At 51.2% G+C, this 20,600-nt stretch overlaps 3 protein-coding genes and 1 long non-coding RNA gene across 4 annotated transcripts; 2 read left to right on the top strand and 2 right to left on the bottom strand.

Annotated features, from left to right (window-relative positions):
* Positions 1-4,164: 4,164 nt before the first annotated feature.
* Positions 4,165-5,337, bottom strand: LOC121107672. The gene is made up of 2 exons (XR_005841950.2): positions 5,302-5,337; positions 4,165-4,943 (listed from the first exon to the last, which is right to left on the bottom strand). It is a non-coding gene; the product is annotated as an uncharacterized LOC121107672 (long non-coding RNA).
* A 2,277-nt stretch (positions 5,338-7,614) lies between these two features.
* On the top strand, positions 7,615-8,839 carry LOC121107668 (feather keratin 3-like). Its single transcript, XM_040653240.2, has 2 exons — positions 7,615-7,730; positions 8,092-8,839. The coding sequence occupies exons 1-2, from the start codon at positions 7,630-7,632 to the stop codon at positions 8,435-8,437; spliced, it is 447 nt and encodes a 148-aa protein (XP_040509174.1). The 5' UTR covers positions 7,615-7,629; the 3' UTR covers positions 8,438-8,839.
* A 5,538-nt stretch (positions 8,840-14,377) lies between these two features.
* LOC112530354 (feather keratin 3-like) lies at positions 14,378-15,549 on the bottom strand. Its single transcript, XM_025144138.3, has 2 exons — positions 15,514-15,549; positions 14,378-15,155 (listed from the first exon to the last, which is right to left on the bottom strand). Exon 2 carries the CDS (start codon positions 15,132-15,134, stop codon positions 14,811-14,813), a length of 324 nt encoding a protein of 107 aa, XP_024999906.1. The 5' UTR covers positions 15,135-15,155; positions 15,514-15,549; the 3' UTR covers positions 14,378-14,810.
* Positions 15,550-17,907: 2,358 nt separating this feature from the next.
* On the top strand, positions 17,908-19,052 carry LOC112530353 (feather keratin 3-like). The gene is made up of 2 exons (XM_025144137.3): positions 17,908-17,943; positions 18,305-19,052. The coding sequence occupies exon 2, from the start codon at positions 18,326-18,328 to the stop codon at positions 18,647-18,649; it is 324 nt and encodes a 107-aa protein (XP_024999905.2). The 5' UTR covers positions 17,908-17,943; positions 18,305-18,325; the 3' UTR covers positions 18,650-19,052.
* The last annotated feature ends 1,548 nt before the right edge of the window (positions 19,053-20,600 follow it).

Genomic DNA, 20,600 nt, shown 5'->3' with positions numbered 1-20,600 from the left:
AGACCGTTTCCCGGCCATTAGCAGCAGCTTATCTCTCTCTCGATGCCCCTGGCCTTGTCCATCTGTGCTCCTTAGAGGATATCACAATCCTTAGCCAGGACCTGTCCATCAGTGTCCTCAAGACAAAAGATTTCTCTGCCTTTGCCCAGGACTTGCCTGGACTTGTTCCTCAGCAAACTTTGAGTCAATGATATAAAAGAATAGTCTCTTACACCTTCCAACCCCTCTGACTCCGTCATTCTGTGATTGAAATCATACCACTGTTCTGTCTCTTGCTGAGCAGTGCAGGCACAGCATCGAGGCTTTCTCCAACCTCTCTCCAGCAAAAGCTTGTACGCTGGGGGAAGGCACGCTGTGGGGAGAAGGCAACACTGGGGCAGCTGGCCTCAAGAGCCTCTATCGTGAGAGTTAGATTGTGGTTTTGCACTAGGAGCTTCTAATAGCAAAGTATTGGCCTTTCCTAAACGTACAACCTTCTTATGAAATGGCTGCATAGGATGCTTTTCAAAAAAGTTGCTGAGGCAGAGACAAGCAGAAGATGGGGCAAATACTGTGCTTAAAAGCAGAAACTGGAGTGTTCTGAGTAACCTAGGATGAGGCAAATCTGCAGGATAGACATAGGACAGAACAAAATGAAAAGGATCATTTTAATCCTTAGCACAGGGCAGAACAAAGCTTACATAAACTTAAACTGTAGAATGAATGCAATAACCTTACGTAGCATTGCCCTCCTACCTCTATGGAGAAACACAAAATATACTTAAAAACAACAGGTTGGTAACAGACCTTATGGGGAAATACTCCTTAGTAACTGTGTTGAGAAGATTGTGAGCCCGGGATACTCAACCAATGAGAAACTAGGAGAGATGGTAGCATGCGCTGGGAAAAGGATATATAACGGGATGTATTTTGCTGAGAAAGTGTGCATTTTCTCTCTGGCCTCAAGAGAGCGTGTGTCCACCACTGCAATTGCAAAGAAAACATGCTGCTTCACCGAGGTCCTTTCCGGAGTCAAATTTATTGACTGAGTGAGTTTCTCGCACAAAGGATACTCCATACCATGTGACATTGCACCAGCAACAAAAGTGGAGAAAAGGAAGGAGGAGGGGAGTGTCTCATTGCGAAAATGTTGTCCTCCCAAACAGCTTCTATGCCTATGGACTCCTTGCATCCCAAAGCATGGTAGAGTATCACTAGCTGGTGGGAAGCAGAGAATGCTTGCTTTCTACACTACCATGCAGCCTCTGCTTGTTTTCCTCTTTTACTTTCCTTTAATTACCTTCTTATCTCAACCCGTGAGCCTTAACATTCCATCAGTGCTTTTCTGCCCCCCATTCCTTTCAAGAGGGTGAGTGAGAGAGCGGTATAGTCGAGGTTTGTTGGCTGCCATTGAAAAACCGTCACAATCGGCAGTGTGTGTCTCCAATGGAACAAAGCATCAAAGGCCAGCCCAAACTGGTCACTGGGATATTGCATGCCACACGCTCAGCAATAAAATGATAGAATCATAGAATTGCATGTGTTGGAAGGGACCTCTGTAGATCACTGAGTCCAATCCCCCTCCTCAAAAGAGTTCCCCACAGTGGGCCGAGTAGGTAAGCCTCCCGGTGGGTTTTGAATACCTCCAAAGGACGTTTCCCAACCTCTCTGGGCAGCCTGTTCCAGAGCTCTGCCATCCCCAAAGGAAAGACATTCTTTCACAGGTTTGTACTGAACTTCCTGGGTTCCGGTTTCTGCCCGTTGCCCCTTGTTCAATTGCTGCACACCACCGAGAAGAGTCTGGCACCACTGGCTAGACTCCTGGACTTTAGATAGTGAGAGACAGTTATAAGATCTCCTCTCTGTCTCCACCAGGCAGAACAGACCCAGTCTCCCAGAGTTTCCTCATATGGGAGATGTTTGAGGACCTCAGTCATCTTTGTGACCCTCCACCGCATTCTCTCTAGACAATTCCTATTATTTTGCATCGGGCAGCACCAAACTGGACACGGTATTTCAGATGTGGCTTCACCGGGGCAATATAAAGGGGGAGGGTAAATTCCCTCAACCTGCCGTCCATGCTCTTTTTAGTGGACTCCAGGACACCATTGGCCTTCTTGTACACACGGGCACACCGCTGACACACGGCCAGCTTGTTAGCCACCAGGACAGCCAGGTCCTTCTCTGCAGAGGTGCTCTCCAGCAGCTCAGCCTCAAAGCTGTTCTGATGCATATGGCTATTCCTCCTCAGGTTCAAGACACTTACCCTTGCTCGAGCTCATCAGGTCCCTCTCTGTCCAATGCTCAATCTGTGCAGGTCTTATAGAATGATCGCAAAGCCTTCTGGGGTGCCAGCCACTCCTCCCAGCTTTGTATCATCAAGAAACCTGCCGATGGAGGACTCCATCCCTTTGTCCAGGTCACCGATGAAGATGTTGAGCAAGACTGGACGCAGCACAAAGCCATGGGGAGCACCACTAGCTACAGGTCTCCAGCTAGACTCTGCATCACTGGTCACAACAACCTGGAAGAGTGTCATTTCAAAGGAGCCACTCTTCGGAGGCTGGCTGGGCATCACATTTCTGTTAGAATCTGGAAAGAGACGGTCCTTGCATCCCTCCCTCTTTCCCATTTCGATTTCCCTTCTCTTCTTACAGTGTATTTATCCCAAACCAGGAGTTCTTCTCACTCTTTCTCTCCCTGTTATCTTCCCAGTATCAAAGAGGGAGAGGAGCGAACAAGAGACTGCTGGGTGCTTATGTGTATGCCAGGGTCGTTGTGCTGGCTCATAGGGCCATTGTGGAGCTCTCCAAGGAAGTGCAGTCACCAGCAGCAAAAGCTGAAGAGAGACTTGCAGCCAAGGAAGGGGACCTGCTGATTAGCCACAGGACACAGCTGGCTCCCACCACACAGCTGGCTTCAGCCAAAGCCCTGATTGGCAGCTGGCTTGCTGCCACCCAGACCTCACATTGCATGCAGCTTTCAAACCCTCTACAGCAGTAGCCCAGAAGCAGAATCAATACAGGGACATTACATGATAGCCCCAACCAAAACTGATGCAACTCCCAAACCTGTTGTAAGACACTAAAGACACAACATACATCGTGGAATATAAGAGCAGGAATGCAGGCAGGAGCTCAAGGGGAATAGCTGTCCCGCTCTGCTCCATTCTGTTATGACTGCATTTAAAACATTGTGCCCAGCCATGGATTCTGTTGCAAGAAAGACGCAGAGCAAGTGGAGTCAGTTCTGTGATGCTACTGGTAGTAAGGCTTTTCCTCCACCTTCCTTACTTCTTGCTTCACATTGCTGAGCTCATCAGAAAGACAGAAATAGCGTGAACAGCAAAGCGGATAGCAGTCACTGAACTATGCTGGATACTTTATGCAGCCCTAGTTTGGCTCATAAGGGTACAGCCAATCCCACTGTTCGTGGCTCTGAGAAACTTGTTAGAGAGTAGTGATGAAAATACAGACTGCTGAGATTTCTTGCCATTTGTCCAGAAAGCCTTTCAGAAGCACCTCCCAGGACCACTGCTCAGAAACATCTCTCTCCCCACCATTCATTGGAGCGCCTTTGCAAGGGAAGGAACAACACAGAGGTGCTGATTGGGATGCACTAGATCTTTGGTGAGTGAAAATTTGCATACAAGGTCATTGCAAGGGGAGACCCTGCTGCCAGAAGGACCAGGAGCAGACGAGAGTCTGCACTGCGTGGCCATGGTAGCCATGCCTCCAGCTGTCAATCTGCCATATCCACAGGTGGCATAGGGCCAGTCAGTCCTCCGTAGGCTGACTCGGTGGACACGCAGTCCAGGGGAGACATGCTGAGCAATGAGGACTCAGGATGGAAAAGAGAGTGCATGAGAGGGGGATGGCAGAAATGGGACATATTTTCTGAACGACCAAGTTGGCCCCAGTGCTCTCTCTCAGGTCTGCTACAAACTCAATGGACTCTGGAGGCATTTCACCAGGACCATTGCCAGCAGATTTAGCAGGGGAGGCACCTTCTACCACAGTGGTGGCTGCCAAAGCCAACAGCACACAGTTTCAGGCTTCTCCTGATGGTGAAAAGGTGAGGGGTCCACATGTGTTGCACACGCTTGTTGAAGTCACCAGAGCGGCGGACAACCTGCTGGCACGTGGAGTGTTTGTAGAGTAGAGTGAGTGACGTAGAGGCACAGACTGAGATGCACTACAATTTTATTGAGGCAAAAGAGGGAAAGAAAGTTGCTCCAACGGGAGGACATAAAGCAGGAAGCAGCAGGGACAGAGTGTGCACTGCGTGGTCATGGTGGATATCCCCCCAGCGGTCCACCTGCCATTCTTCCACGGAGGGAGAAGTGCCATCAGCTCCTCCCTCGGCTGGCTGTCTGGGTTTGACAGGCCAGAGGAGCAGAGGTGACAAACAAGGCATCAGGAGGAAAAGGAGAGAGTGGAAGAGGGGAAAGGCAGATATGGGCAGTGCATTCTGGGAGTCCATGCTGGCCCCGTCATTTTGCAAGAGGTGATGGTATAAGCTTGGCCGCTCTGAGAAGAAGATCCCAGTGCTCCCTCTCAGGGCCGCTACCAACTTGCGGGTCCCGGGAGGTCATCCTCCAGGAGCACGGCCAGCAGCTTTAGCAGGGGAAGCACTGCCTGCCGCACAAGCGGCTGCCGAAGCCGGAGAGGCCAAAGCCTCCAAAGCCTCCAGAGGAGATGGGCACACCCTCAGAGCTGAGGATGCTGCCAACGGCAGCGGAGGTGGAGGATCCCACGGCGGTGTTCTGCGGGAAGGAGCTGAGGATGGGTCCGGGCAGGGTCACCACCACGGGAGAGGGCTGGATGAAGACGTTGGAGTCCTGGCACTGCCTGACGCAGGACTCGTTGCAGCTGTTGGCCAGCGGGGGTCGGGCCACAGGGCCGGCATTGCAGGCGTGGCAGGCACTGGTCGTAGCAGGACATGTCTTGTGTCTGGAGGGGCACCTGTCGGGGGAGAAAGGGCGGAGCAGAAGAAGGGAAGAGTAAGAAGCAGCCTGCCTTCCCAGCACGAGAGTTCCAAGGCACTGTGCTGACTGGAGATATGGAGTCTGTGTAAGGAATCCTGTCACCTTCTCCTTACATTTGGCCCCACCAAGACTGACCAGGCACAGTCAGGATGCTGCCTGGCCATAGCTCAGGAGACACCTCAGGCAAGACCTAGCACCTGTTGGCACCACACCTGCTGCCCTCTTCTCTCTCGCAGCACGAGTTGCTTCCCCAGGACCCAACAGAGGATGAAGGCACTTGTATGTACAGAGAAATCCTGGAGGAGGATACAGTGATGAAAAGGCTTCTGACTCACCTCGTTCCTGGGGTGATGGAGGCAAGAGGAGTGGATGAGAGAAAGAGAAGATGGGCATGCTTTTATACTGCACGGGCACCGCCCCAGGCCAACAGTTACTCCACGCGAGCAGTAATTTTCCTAGAGACTCACCTCAGATGCAAATTATGCTTGCCAGTGGTGCAGGTTGTGGTATTGTTTCCCTCAGCTCATCCATCTCAATTCCTCATTTCTGAAATGCCAATTCTTCCAGGCTGACCTCTTTCAAGCGTTGGTATGAGAGACCTAAGGATCACGCCAGGACAACAGCACCAAAATGAACAGAACTGCAAGAAGAAAAAGTTGTTGGCCAAACTCAAACACGGGAATATGAAGCCCCTGGGAAACAGAAGCATGGACAGGTAATGTGAGAGAAATGCAGCCACAGTGCATGTGCAGCCAGGAATCAAGTGAGGAAAGATTGAGGCCTGATAGAATTCAGTCTGGCAAAGGACAGCAAGGGCAACCAAAAGGTTTCCTGCACGGATCTCAACGGTAAAGGAAAATAAGAGAATACGTGGGTGTTCTCCGGAAGTAAACAGGAGACCTGTTTACTGGGGCCAGCAAAAGATGCTGCGGTCCTGGTTGTCTTCTCTGTTTCTTTCTTATCCAGCAAGTGTGGCTTTCAGGAATCCCATGGCTCTGAGGCCAGGCGGAAAAGCTGGTTGGAGCTAACAAGGTGTACCTTTGGGTCAGGGAAACCTCGAGGAAACTGGATATTTGTAACACATGAGGCTTATTTGCCCCATGAAGAGATGCGCCCATGAGTGCTGAGAGAGCTGTCTGCTCTTGATCAACCTAGGTTGGTGACTGGGAGAAGTGCTCCAAAACTGGGGGAAAGGGCACGTTACTCCTGTTTAAGAAGACCAAGAGAGTGGAAGCAGGGAACTAGAGGACCAGGGGCTTCAGTTCAGTCTCTCGGTAGGAGGCGGAACAGTGCATCCTGGAAAACCTGGGCCCCGGAAACCATGTTTGTGCTCATGAAGGATGAAAATATCTACAGCATCACACTCAGCATGGATTCGCTATGGAGAAGTCATGGATTGATGAAGCTGATTCATCACAAAGAAACAACAAGCCTGAAGGATGTGGGAAGAGGGCTGTATACATTCTTGCTGGAGTTCAGAAAGGCTTTTGACATTGTCCTCCATGAGGTGGTCATAGTGAAGCTGTGGAAGAATGGGCTGAATGAGTGCTCCTGGGCCTGGAGAAAAGAAACAGCTCAGTTGAGGAGGCAAGCAAGCTCCCCACAAATGGACAAGGGCTGGTGGGTCCCAGAACTGCCAGGTGGCTGGGGGTGGTCATGGAATAGGAGTGATCAAGAGGGGCGTAGCTTCACAAGTTTCTTCTGGACTCAGTCAAAGAGGCAATGCATCCTTGCTGCATGAACCGAACACTTCTCTGCCCTGCTGACAAAGGGAGCTGTGTTGTGGTGAAAAAGTGCTAGTTAAGACCTTTATTCCATGGCAAGCTTCCTGGGGAGACTCTCCCTGTGCGTGGCACGTTACAGTCTAGTTTTGCATTGGCCAGGAGCCACATCCTTTAGGTGTGGGTCCTCCCCAACCGTGCGTGCTGTCTGTAGGCCTGAGCATCGCTCACACCAGGTAGTTCTGCCCCTGAGAGGAGCGGGAGCAAGGCACTGTAAAGAAAACCGGCACAGCCATCAAGTCAAGTGGACGGACCTTATTCTGTGGGGCTTTAGAGGTAATGGCAGGGCTCGGGAAGGCAACGCTCTCCTTCCACAAAACAGCTGATGGTGTGAGATCGTTACTGCTGTGCCTGGAGACTGTTACGAGAGTGCACAATGCCAAATAAACACGGCAGTGTCTTTCCAGAACAATAAGCTGTGGGTGAAGACGTTTGCAAGCAGCAGAACATGCCACCTGGCTTTCTAGGGAACGAACAGAAGCTCAAGGAGTAGTCTGAGAGACAGACCTTGACGGAGAAGAACAAAATGAGTCCCTGGGCAAAGAAGGTCCAGGGCATTCAAAAGTGGGTCACACTGACACGAGGATATGCCTGCCTTGCTACAAAGGTGATTGCAAATAAGGTCCTGACATTTCCCAAGACACACACGCCATGCCTGAAGCACAGCATACGTCTTCTACCCACACTGACGTGTTTCTGCAAGGAAACTCCTTGTGCCTTTCATCCTGGAACTTGAAAGGTGCCTCCGTGGACAAATTGGGATGGTCAGAAGCAAGAAAATGAAACAACAGGGTTGATGGAAACCAAAACCTCAACCTGTGCCATTAGAAAGGATAATTTGTATTTGAGGTGAGTCTCTTGAAAAATTACTGCCCGTGTGCAATGACTGTGGGCCTGGGGCAGTGCACCAGCAGTATAAAAGGGGGCCCGTCTCCTCTCTCTCAGTCATCCACTCCTCTTGCCTTCATCTCCCTGGGAACAAGGTGAGTCTGAAGCATTTCTACCATCATCTCTTTCTCTGGGATTTGTCTGCACGTATATGTGCCTTTGTCCTAGGTTGGATCTTGGGGAAGCAGGTAGCCCTGAGAGAGGGAAGGGGGCAGCCAGCGCGGCATGATGCTGAACATTACCTGATGTGTCTCCTTAGCTATGAGCTAGTCAAGGTCGTAGCTGTGCCTGGCCGCTCTTGGCGGGACCACCGGGGTCGAAGGGAAGGAGAAGACCACGGGCTTCCTGACACGTCCAACATGTCCCTAGTCAGCCCTGTGCCTTGGCTCTCCCCTGGTGGGATGGCAGGCTGCTCCTCTCTCGCTTCTGTGTCCTCCTGACCCTCTGTCCCAACAGGTGCCCCTCCAGACACAAGACATGTCCTGCTACGACCAGTGCCTGCCACGCCTGCAATGCCGGCCCTGTGGCCCGACCCCGCTGGCCAACAGCTGCAAACGAGTCCTGCGTCAGGCAGTGCCAGGACTCCAACGTCTTCATCCAGCCCTCTCCCGTGGTGGTGACCCTGCCCGGACCCATCCTCAGCTCCTTCCCGCAGAACACCGCCGTGGGATCCTCCACCTCCGCTGCCGTTGGCAGCATCCTCAGCTCTGAGGGTGTGCCCATCTCCTCTGGAGGCTTTGGAGGCTTTGGCCTCTCCGGCTTCAGCAGCCGCTTGTGTGGCAGGCGGTGCTTCCCCTGCTAAAGCTGCTGGCCTGGAGGTCCTGGCAAAAGACCTCCGTAGTCCGTGAAGTTTGAAGAAGACCTGAGGGAGAGCACTGGGGCTAACCTCATCTCTCAGAAAACATGCTCCATGACTTCTTTTCCCCTCTCCCATCATTTTTTTTTCTTTTTTTTTTCCCCTGTGTCATTCCTGCTCACTGTCAGCTGTCCTGGACTGTGACTACCACTGAATCAGTCTTGGAAGGACTTACTGGCCCTATGCCGTCTGTGCAAAGGGCAGATGAACAGCTGGAGGCACGGCTGCCATGGCCATGCTGTGCAGACTCTCATCTGCCCCTGGTGCTTCTGACAGCAGGGCCTCCCCTTGCACTGACCTTGTTTCCAAATTTTCGCTCATTAAAGATTTAATGCATTTGAATCTGCACCTCTGTGTTACCCTTTGCCTTGCAAAGACTGCCCAGTGGAGGGTAGGGGAGAGACGTTTCAAAGTGTTGGTTCTGGGAAAGGGCTCTTACAATTTTTCTTTTGAACAATTGGCGCTACAGGCTTCTATTATGCATGCCTGGGGAGGAATCACTTTACCCTCCGGTTTCTAAACATTTTGGCTTATGTAGCTTTCTCGGGGGTCTTTACTTGGACCAGCACTTTTTAACAACTTTTCAGAGACATGTTTGTCTGGGGTAACAGAGAAGAGGAAGTTTTTGAGAAAGGTAAGAAAACAGTGCAAATCCTTCTAATGGTCGGTTTTGACGTAAAGCAAAGGGAAGTCATTGATTCCAAAGAAGAGGTCAATTTCTTCAGAATAAAACTTCAGGTGCATTTTCCATATCGGTATGGCTGAGAGCAGGAAGGTAGCAACTATGTCCCCAGCAGCTAGTAGTAAAGAGAGGCAAGCCTTCCTATGGTATTTCCTGTGGGGTCCTGGAGAATGCACCTTCCAGCCCATAGTCGGCTTGAGTGCCCTCTATATGGAGGGACTCCAAAGAGGACCTTCTTTGAGTGGGGTCCTGAGCAACAAGAAGCCTTTGAACAGATTAAACGTGAAGTAGCTTTTGTGCAGTTGTTCTTGGGCCTGTTTGTGCAGCACCAGCTCTGCAAAGTGGGCTTTCTAGCACAACGAGGTAGAATGGCCTCACCTGGAGCCTCTGGAAGAAAGCCCAGCAGAAACTAGAACAGAACATCTGACTGACAGAGCACTGGAACAGGCTGCCCACGGAGGTGGCGAAGTCTCCTTTCCTGGAGATCTTCAAAACCCTCTTGGATTCTTTCCTCTGCAACCTAGTGCAGAGAACCTTCTTTAGCAGGGGACTTGGACTAGACGATCTCCAGTGGTCCCTTCTGTCTCGCTCCAATTTATAGGAGGGAGAGGAGGTTCTTTGAAATATGTATGCCCGGCGTGAGATTAAGAAACAACGGTTCAAATGTTGGTCCGACCAGTTTATTACAAATGTTAATAAGGGAGATGGGGAAAGGGGAGGACGGACACTATTAAGGATTGGGGTGATGGGGAAGGGAAAGCGAGCGATAGAAAAGATAGAAAGAGGCAAGAATTGCGTAAAGCGGGATCAGTCTCCCTGTTGTGGTGAAGGATCAGATGGCAGAGAGCCCCTCAAGTCTGTCGTGGTGAGTGATAAGCCTCTACCGTTGCCGTGGTTGTGGTGAAGGATCAGCTTCCACCGTTGTGGTTATTGGACCCTCTTTTATCCTCCATTTTCTGCTGCCTACGTGACATTCCTGGGTGCTTGAGCAAGAGTCCTGTGCATACCTCCTGAGATGGCCATTTTCCCTGAGATAAGTCCACACAAAAAGACCGTTTCCCGGCCATTAGCAGCAGCCCTCTCGATGCCCCTGGCCTTGTCCATCTGTGCTCCTTAGAGGATATCACAATCCTTAGCCAGGACCTGTCCATCAGTGTCCTCAAGACAAAAGATTTCTCTGCCTTTGCCCAGGACTTGCCTGGACTTGTTCCTCAGCAAACTTTGAGTCAATGATATAAAAGAAGTCTCTTACACCTTCCAACCCCTCTGACTCCGTCATTCTGTGATTGACATCATACCACTGTTCTGTCTCTTGCTGAGCAGTGCAGGCACAGCATCGAGGCTTTCTCCAACCTCTCTCCAGCAAAAGCTTGTACGCTGGGGGAAGGCACGCTGTGGGGAGAAGGCAACACTGGGGCAGCTGGCCTCAAGAGACTCTATCGTGAGTGTTAGATTGTGGTTTTGCACTAGGAGCTTCTAATAGCAAAGTATTGGCCTTTCCTAAACGTACAACCTTCTTATGAAATGGCTGCATAGGATGCTTTTCAAAAAGTTGCTGAGGCAGAGACAAGCAGAAGATGGGGCAAATACTGTGCTTAAAAGCAGAAACTGGAGTGTTCTGAGTAACCTAGGATGAGGCAAATCTGCAGGATAGACATAGGACAGAACAAAATGAAAAGGATCATTTTAATCCTTAGCACAGGGCAGAACAAAGCTTACATAAACTTAAACTGTAGAATGAATGCAATAACCTTACGTAGCATTGCCCTCCTACCTCTATGGAGAAACACAAAATATACTTAAAAACAACAGGTTGGTAACAGACCTTATGGGGAAATACTCCTTAGTAACTGTGTTGAGAAGATTGTGAGCCCGGGATACTCAACCAATGAGAAACTAGGAGAGATGGTAGCATGCGCTGGGAAAAGGATATATAACGGGATGTATTTTGCTGAGAAAGTGTGCATTTTCTCTCTGGCCTCAAGAGAGCGTGTGTCCACCACTGCAATTGCAAAGAAAACATGCTGCTTCACCGAGGTCCTTTCCGGAGTCAAATTTATTGACTGAGTGAGTTTCTCGCACAAAGGATACTCCATACCATGTGACATTGCACCAGCAACAAAAGTGGAGAAAAGGAAGGAGGAGGGGAGTGTCTCATTGCGAAAATGTTGTCCTCCCAAACAGCTTCTATGCCTATGGACTCCTTGCATCCCAAAGCATGGTAGAGTATCACTAGCTGGTGGGAAGCAGAGAATGCTTGCTTTCTACACTACCATGCAGCCTCTGCTTGTTTTCCTCTTTTACTTCCCTTTAATTACCTTCTTATCTCAACCCGTGAGCCTTAACATTCCATCAGTGCTTTTCTGCCCCCCATTCCTTTCAAGAGGGTGAGTGAGAGAGCGGTATAGTCGAGGTTTGTTGGCTGCCATTGAAAAACCGTCACAATCGGCAGTGTGTGTCTCCAATGGAACAAAGCATCAAAGGCCAGCCCAAACTGGTCACTGGGATATTGCATGCCACACGCTCAGCAATAAAATGATAGAATCATAGAATTGCATGTGTTGGAAGGGACCTCTGTAGATCACTGAGTCCAATCCCCCTCCTCAAAAGAGTTCCCCACAGTGGGCCGAGTAGGTAAGCCTCCCGGTGGGTTTTGAATACCTCCAAAGGACGTTTCCCAACCTCTCTGGGCAGCCTGTTCCAGAGCTCTGCCATCCCCAAAGGAAAGACATTCTTTCACAGGTTTGTACTGAACTTCCTGGGTTCCGGTTTCTGCCCGTTGCCCCTTGTTCAATTGCTGCACACCACCGAGAAGAGTCTGGCACCACTGGCTAGACTCCTGGACTTTAGATAGTGAGAGACAGTTATAAGATCTCCTCTCTGTCTCCACCAGGCAGAACAGACCCAGTCTCCCAGAGTTTCCTCATATGGGAGATGTTTGAGGACCTCAGTCATCTTTGTGACCCTCCACCGCATTCTCTCTAGACAATTCCTATTATTTTGCATCGGGCAGCACCAAACTGGACACGGTATTTCAGATGTGGCTTCACCGGGGCAATATAAAGGGGGAGGGTAAATTCCCTCAACCTGCCGTCCATGCTCTTTTTAGTGGACTCCAGGACACCATTGGCCTTCTTGTACACACGGGCACACCGCTGACACACGGCCAGCTTGTTAGCCACCAGGACAGCCAGGTCCTTCTCTGCAGAGGTGCTCTCCAGCAGCTCAGCCTCAAAGCTGTTCTGATGCATATGGCTATTCCTCCTCAGGTTCAAGACACTTACCCTTGCTCGAGCTCATCAGGTCCCTCTCTGTCCAATGCTCAATCTGTGCAGGTCTTATAGAATGATCGCAAAGCCTTCTGGGGTGCCAGCCACTCCTCCCAGCTTTGTATCATCAAGAAACCTGCCGATGGAGGACTCCATCCCTTTGTCCAGGTCACCGATGAAGATGTTGAGCAAGACTGGACGCAGCACAAAGCCATGGGGAGCACCACTAGCTACAGGTCTCCAGCTAGACTCTGCATCACTGGTCACAACAACCTGGAAGAGTGTCATTTCAAAGGAGCCACTCTTCGGAGGCTGGCTGGGCATCACATTTCTGTTAGAATCTGGAAAGAGACGGTCCTTGCATCCCTCCCTCTTTCCCATTTCGATTTCCCTTCTCTTCTTACAGTGTATTTATCCCAAACCAGGAGTTCTTCTCACTCTTTCTCTCCCTGTTATCTTCCCAGTATCAAAGAGGGAGAGGAGCGAACAAGAGACTGCTGGGTGCTTATGTGTATGCCAGGGTCGTTGTGCTGGCTCATAGGGCCATTGTGGAGCTCTCCAAGGAAGTGCAGTCACCAGCAGCAAAAGCTGAAGAGAGACTTGCAGCCAAGGAAGGGGACCTGCTGATTAGCCACAGGACACAGCTGGCTCCCACCACACAGCTGGCTTCAGCCAAAGCCCTGATTGGCAGCTGGCTTGCTGCCACCCAGACCTCACATTGCATGCAGCTTTCAAACCCTCTACAGCAGTAGCCCAGAAGCAGAATCAATACAGGGACATTACATGATAGCCCCAACCAAAACTGATGCAACTCCCAAACCTGTTGTAAGACACTAAAGACACAACATACATCGTGGAATATAAGAGCAGGAATGCAGGCAGGAGCTCAAGGGGAATAGCTGTCCCGCTCTGCTCCATTCTGTTATGACTGCATTTAAAACATTGTGCCCAGCCATGGATTCTGTTGCAAGAAAGACGCAGAGCAAGTGGAGTCAGTTCTGTGATGCTACTGGTAGTAAGGCTTTTCCTCCACCTTCCTTACTTCTTGCTTCACATTGCTGAGCTCATCAGAAAGACAGAAATAGCGTGAACAGCAAAGCGGATAGCAGTCACTGAACTATGCTGGATACTTTATGCAGCCCTAGTTTGGCTCATAAGGGTACAGCCAATCCCACTGTTTGTGGCTCTGAGAAACTTGTTAGAGAGTAGTGATGAAAATACAGACTGCTGAGATTTCTTGCCATTTGTCCAGAAAGCCTTTCAGAAGCACCTCCCAGGACCACTGCTCAGAAACATCTCTCTCCCCACCATTCATTGGAGCGCCTTTGCAAGGGAAGGAACAACACAGAGGTGCTGATTGGGATGCACTAGATCTTTGGTGAGTGAAAATTTGCATACAAGGTCATTGCAAGGGGAGACCCTGCTGCCAGAAGGACCAGGAGCAGACGAGAGTCTGCACTGCGTGGCCATGGTAGCCATGCCTCCAGCTGTCAATCTGCCATACCCACAGGTGGCATAGGGCCAGTCAGTCCTCCGTAGGCTGACTCGGTGGGACACGCAGTCCAGGGGAGACATGCTGAGCAATGAGGACTCAGGATGGAAAAGAGAGTGCATGAGAGGGGGATGGCAGAAATGGGACATATTTTCTGAACGACCAAGTTGGCCCCAGTGCTCTCTCTCAGGTCTGCTACAAACTCAATGGACTCTGGAGGCATTTCACCAGGGCCATTGCCAGCAGATTTAGCAGGGGAGGCACCTTCTACCACAGTGGTGGCTGCCAAAGCCAACAGCACACAGTTTCAGGCTTCTCCTGATGGTGAAAAGGTGAGGGGTCCACATGTGTTGCACACGCTTGTTGAAGTCACCAGAGCGGCGGACAACCTGCTGGCACGTGGAGTGTTTGTAGAGTAGAGTGAGTGACGTAGAGGCACAGACTGAGATGCACTACAATTTTATTGAGGCAAAAGAGGGAAAGAAAGTTGCTCCAACGGGAGGACATAAAGCAGGAAGCAGCAGGGACAGAGTGTGCACTGCGTGGTCATGGTGGATATCCCCCCAGCGGTCCACCTGCCATTCTTCCACGGAGGGAGAAGTGCCATCAGCTCCTCCCTCGGCTGGCTGTCTGGGTTTGACAGGCCAGAGGAGCAGAGGTGACAAACAAGGCATCAGGAGGAAAAGGAGAGAGTGGAAGAGGGGAAAGGCAGATATGGGCAGTGCATTCTGGGAGTCCATGCTGGCCCCGTCATTTTGCAAGAGGTGATGGTATAAGCTTGGCCGCTCTGAGAAGAAGATCCCAGTGCTCCCTCTCAGGGCCGCTACCAACTTGCGGGTCCCGGGAGGTCATCCTCCAGGAGCACGGCCAGCAGCTTTAGCAGGGGAAGCACTGCCTGCCGCACAAGCGGCTGCCGAAGCCGGAGAGGCCAAAGCCTCCAAAGCCTCCAGAGGAGATGGGCACACCCTCAGAGCTGAGGATGCTGCCAACGGCAGCGGAGGTGGAGGATCCCACGGCGGTGTTCTGCGGGAAGGAGCTGAGGATGGGTCCGGGCAGGGTCACCACCACGGGAGAGGGCTGGATGAAGACGTTGGAGTCCTGGCACTGCCTGACGCAGGACTCGTTGCAGCTGTTGGCCAGCGGGGTCGGGCCACAGGGCCGGCATTGCAGGCGTGGCAGGCACTGGTCGTAGCAGGACATGTCTTGTGTCTGGAGGGGCACCTGTCGGGGGAGAAAGGGCGGAGCAGAAGAAGGGAAGAGTAAGAAGCAGCCTGCCTTCCCAGCACGAGAGTTCCAAGGCACTGTGCTGACTGGAGATATGGAGTCTGTGTAAGGAATCCTGTCACCTTCTCCTTACATTTGGCCCCACCAAGACTGACCAGGCACAGTCAGGATGCTGCCTGGCCATAGCTCAGGAGACACCTCAGGCAAGACCTAGCACCTGTTGGCACCACACCTGCTGCCCTCTTCTCTCTCGCAGCACGAGTTGCTTCCCCAGGACCCAACAGAGGATGAAGGCACTTGTATGTACAGAGAAATCCTGGAGGAGGATACAGTGATGAAAAGGCTTCTGACTCACCTCGTTCCTGGGGTGATGGAGGCAAGAGGAGTGGATGAGAGAAAGAGAAGATGGGCATGCTTTTATACTGCACGGGCACCGCCCCAGGCCAACAGTTACTCCACGCGAGCAGTAATTTTCCTAGAGACTCACCTCAGATGCAAATTATGCTTGCCAGTGGTGCAGGTTGTGGTATTGTTTCCCTCAGCTCATCCATCTCAATTCCTCATTTCTGAAATGCCAATTCTTCCAGGCTGACCTCTTTCAAGCGTTGGTATGAGAGACCTAAGGATCACGCCAGGACAACAGCACCAAAATGAACAGAACTGCAAGAAGAAAAAGTTGTTGGCCAAACTCAAACACGGGAATATGAAGCCCCTGGGAAACAGAAGCATGGACGGGTAATGTGAGAGAAATGCAGCCACAGTGCATGTGCAGCCAGGAATCAAGTGAGGAAAGATTGAGGCCTGATAGAATTCAGTCTGGCAAAGGACAGCAAGGGCAACCAAAAGGTTTCCTGCACGGATCTCAACGGTAAAAGGAAAATAAGAGAATACGTGGGTGTTCTCCGGAAGTAAACAGGAGACCTGTTTACTGGGGCCAGCAAAAGATGCTGCGGTCCTGGTTGTCTTCTCTGTTTCTTTCTTATCCAGCAAGTGTGGCTTTCAGGAATCCCATGGCTCTGAGGCCAGGCGGAAAAGCTGGTTGGAGCTAACAAGGTGTACCTTTGGGTCAGGGAAACCTCGAGGAAACTGGATATTTGTAACACATGAGGCTTATTTGCCCCATGAAGAGATGCGCCCATGAGTGCTGAGAGAGCTGTCTGCTCTTGATCAACCTAGGTTGGTGACTGGGAGAAGTGCTCCAAAACTGGGGGAAAGGGCACGTTACTCCTGTTTAAGAAGACCAAGAGAGTGGAAGCAGGGAACTAGAGGACCAGGGGCTTCAGTTCAGTCTCTCGGTAGGAGGCGGAACAGTGCATCCTGGAAAACCTGGGCCCCGGAAACCATGTTTGTGCTCATGAAGGATGAAAATATCTACAGCATCACACTCAGCATGGATTCGCTATGGAGAAGTCATGGATTGATGAAGCTGATTCATCACAAAGAAACAACAAGCCTGAAGGATGTGGGAAGAGGGCTGTATACATTCTTGCTGGAGTTCAGAAAGGCTTTTGACATTGTCCTCCATGAGGTGGTCATAGTGAAGCTGTGGAAGAATGGGCTGAATGAGTGCTCCTGGGCCTGGAGAAAAGAAACAGCTCAGTTGAGGAGGCAAGCAAGCTCCCCACAAATGGACAAGGGCTGGTGGGTCCCAGAACTGCCAGGTGGCTGGGGGTGGTCATGGAATAGGAGTGATCAAGAGGGGCGTAGCTTCACAAGTTTCTTCTGGACTCAGTCAAAGAGGCAATGCATCCTTGCTGCATGAACCGAACACTTCTCTGCCCTGCTGACAAAGGGAGCTGTGTTGTGGTGAAAAAGTGCTAGTTAAGACCTTTATTCCATGGCAAGCTTCCTGGGGAGACTCTCCCTGTGCGTGGCACGTTACAGTCTAGTTTTGCATTGGCCAGGAGCCACATCCTTTAGGTGTGGGTCCTCCCCAACCGTGCGTGCTGTCTGTAGGCCTGAGCATCGCTCACACCAGGTAGTTCTGCCCCTGAGAGGAGCGGGAGCAAGGCACTGTAAAGAAAACCGGCACAGCCTTCAAGTCAAGTGGACGGACCTTATTCTGTGGGGCTTTAGAGGTAATGGCAGGGCTCGGGAAGGCAACGCTCTCCTTCCACAAAACAGCTGATGGTGTGAGATCGTTACTGCTGTGCCTGGAGACTGTTACGAGAGTGCACAATGCCAAATAAACACGGCAGTGTCTTTCCAGAACAATAAGCTGTGGGTGAAGACGTTTGCAAGCAGCAGAACATGCCACCTGGCTTTCTAGGGAACGAACAGAAGCTCAAGGAGTAGTCTGAGAGACAGACCTTGACGGAGAAGAACAAAATGAGTCCCTGGGCAAAGAAGGTCCAGGGCATTCAAAAGTGGGTCACACTGACACGAGGATATGCCTGCCTTGCTACAAAGGTGATTGCAAATAAGGTCCTGACATTTCCCAAGACACACACGCCATGCCTGAAGCACAGCATACGTCTTCTACCCACACTGACGTGTTTCTGCAAGGAAACTCCTTGTGCCTTTCATCCTGGAACTTGAAAGGTGCCTCCGTGGACAAATTGGGATGGTCAGAAGCAAGAAAATGAAACAACAGGGTTGACGGAAACCAAAACCTCAACCTGTGCCATTAGAAAGGATAATTTGTATTTGAGGTGAGTCTCTTGAAAAATTACTGCCCGTGTGCAATGACTGTGGGCCTGGGGCAGTGCACCAGCAGTATAAAAGGGGGCCCGTCTCCTCTCTCTCAGTCATCCACTCCTCTTGCCTTCATCTCCCTGGGAACAAGGTGAGTCTGAAGCATTTCTACCATCATCTCTTTCTCTGGGATTTGTCTGCACGTATATGTGCCTTTGTCCTAGGTTGGATCTTGGGGAAGCAGGTAGCCCTGAGAGAGGGAAGGGGGCAGCCAGCGCGGCATGATGCTGAACATTACCTGATGTGTCTCCTTAGCTATGAGCTAGTCAAGGTCGTAGCTGTGCCTGGCCGCTCTTGGCGGGACCACCGGGGTCGAAGGGAAGGAGAAGACCACGGGCTTCCTGACACGTCCAACATGTCCCTAGTCAGCCCTGTGCCTTGGCTCTCCCCTGGTGGGATGGCAGGCTGCTCCTCTCTCGCTTCTGTGTCCTCCTGACCCTCTGTCCCAACAGGTGCCCCTCCAGACACAAGACATGTCCTGCTACGACCAGTGCCTGCCACGCCTGCAATGCCGGCCCTGTGGCCCGACCCCGCTGGCCAACAGCTGCAACGAGTCCTGCGTCAGGCAGTGCCAGGACTCCAACGTCTTCATCCAGCCCTCTCCCGTGGTGGTGACCCTGCCCGGACCCATCCTCAGCTCCTTCCCGCAGAACACCGCCGTGGGATCCTCCACCTCCGCTGCCGTTGGCAGCATCCTCAGCTCTGAGGGTGTGCCCATCTCCTCTGGAGGCTTTGGAGGCTTTGGCCTCTCCGGCTTCGGCAGCCGCTTGTGTGGCAGGCGGTGCTTCCCCTGCTAAAGCTGCTGGCCTGGAGGTCCTGGCAAAAGACCTCCGTAGTCCGTGAAGTTTGAAGAAGACCTGAGGGAGAGCACTGGGGCTAACCTCATCTCTCAGAAAACATGCTCCATGACTTCTTTTCCCCTCTCCCATCATTTTTTTTTCTTTTTTTTTTTCCCCTGTGTCATTCCTGCTCACTGTCAGCTGTCCTGGACTGTGACTACCACTGAATCAGTCTTGGAAGGACTTACTGGCCCTATGCCGTCTGTGCAAAGGGCAGATGAACAGCTGGAGGCACGGCTGCCATGGCCATGCTGTGCAGACTCTCATCTGCCCCTGGTGCTTCTGACAGCAGGGCCTCCCCTTGCACTGACCTTGTTTCCAAATTTTCGCTCATTAAAGATTTAATGCATTTGAATCTGCACCTCTGTGTTACCCTTTGCCTTGCAAAGACTGCCCAGTGGAGGGTAGGGGAGAGACGTTTCAAAGTGTTGGTTCTGGGAAAGGGCTCTTACAATTTTTCTTTTGAACAATTGGCGCTACAGGCTTCTATTATGCATGCCTGGGGAGGAATCACTTTACCCTCCGGTTTCTAAACATTTTGGCTTATGTAGCTTTCTCGGGGGTCTTTACTTGGACCAGCACTTTTTAACAACTTTTCAGAGACATGTTTGTCTGGGGTAACAGAGAAGAGGAAGTTTTTGAGAATGGTAAGAAAACAGTGCAAATCCTTCTAATGGTCGGTTTTGACGTAAAGCAAAGGGAAGTCACTGATTCCAAAGAAGAGGTCAATTTCTTCAGAATAAAACTTCAGGTGCATTTTCCATATCGGTATGGCTGAGAGCAGGAAGGTAGCAACTATGTCCCCAGCAGCTAGTAGTAAAGAGAGGCAAGCCTTCCTATGGTATTTCCTGTGGGGTCCTGGAGAATGCACCTTCCAGCCCATAGTCGGCTTGAGTGCCCTCTATATGGAGGGACTCCAAAGAGGACCTTCTTTGAGTGGGGTCCTGAGCAACAAGAAGCCTTTGAACAGATTAAACGTGAAGTAGCTTTTGTGCAGTTGTTCTTGGGCCTGTTTGTGCAGCACCAGCTCTGCAAAGTGGGCTTTCTAGCACAACGAGGTAGAATGGCCTCACCTGGAGCCTCTGGAAGAAAGCCCAGCAGAAACTAGAACAGAACATCTGACTGACAGAGCACTGGAACAGGCTGCCCACGGAGGTGGCGAAGTCTCCTTTCCTGGAGATCTTCAAAACCCTCTTGGATTCTTTCCTCTGCAACCTAGTGCAGAGAACCTTCTTTAGCAGGGGACTTGGACTAGACGATCTCCAGTGGTCCCTTCTGTCTCGCTCCAATTTATAGGAGGGAGAGGAGGTTCTTTGAAATATGTATGCCCGGCGTGAGATTAAGAAACAACGGTTCAAATGTTGGTCCGACCAGTTTATTACAAATGTTAATAAGGGAGATGGGGAAAGGGGAGGACGGACACTATTAAGGATTGGGGTGATGGGGAAGGGAAAGCGAGCGATAGAAAAGATAGAAAGAGGCAAGAATTGCGTAAAGCGGGATCAGTCTCCCTGTTGTGGTGAAGGATCAGATGGCAGAGAGCCCCTCAAGTCTGTCGTGGTGAGTGATAAGCCTCTACCGTTGCCGTGGTTGTGGTGAAGGATCAGCTTCCACCGTTGTGGTTATTGGACCCTCTTTTATCCTCCATTTTCTGCTGCCTACGTGACATTCCTGGGTGCTTGAGCAAGAGTCCTGTGCATACCTCCTGAGATGGCCATTTTCCCTGAGATAAGTCCACACAAAAAGACCGTTTCCCGGCCATTAGCAGCAGCTTATCTCTCTCTCGATGCCCCTGGCCTTGTCCATCTGTGCTCCTTAGAGGATATCACAATCCTTAGCCAGGACCTGTCCATCAGTGTCCTCAAGACAAAAGATTTCTCTGCCTTTGCCCAGGACTTGCCTGGACTTG

Source organism: Gallus gallus, chromosome 27, assembly GCF_016699485.2.
Source record: "Gallus gallus isolate bGalGal1 chromosome 27, bGalGal1.mat.broiler.GRCg7b, whole genome shotgun sequence".
Taxonomy (NCBI): Eukaryota; Metazoa; Chordata; class Aves; order Galliformes; family Phasianidae; genus Gallus; species Gallus gallus.
This window is presented reverse-complemented; position numbering and strand designations above follow the sequence as displayed.

Bases quoted from the DNA above. Each gene is read 5' to 3' on its own strand.
- LOC121107668 (XM_040653240.2), top strand. From the start codon at position 7,630: ATGACTGTGGGCCTGGGGCAGTGCACCAGCAGTATAAAAGGGGGCCCG. The intron at 7,731-8,091 runs GTGAGTCTGAAG...CTGTCCCAACAG, and splicing joins TTCATCTCCCTGGGAACAAG to GTGCCCCTCCAGACACAAGA.
- LOC112530354 (XM_025144138.3), bottom strand. From the start codon at position 15,134: ATGTCCTGCTACGACCAGTGCCTGCCACGCCTGCAATGCCGGCCCTGT.
- LOC112530353 (XM_025144137.3), top strand. From the start codon at position 18,326: ATGTCCTGCTACGACCAGTGCCTGCCACGCCTGCAATGCCGGCCCTGT.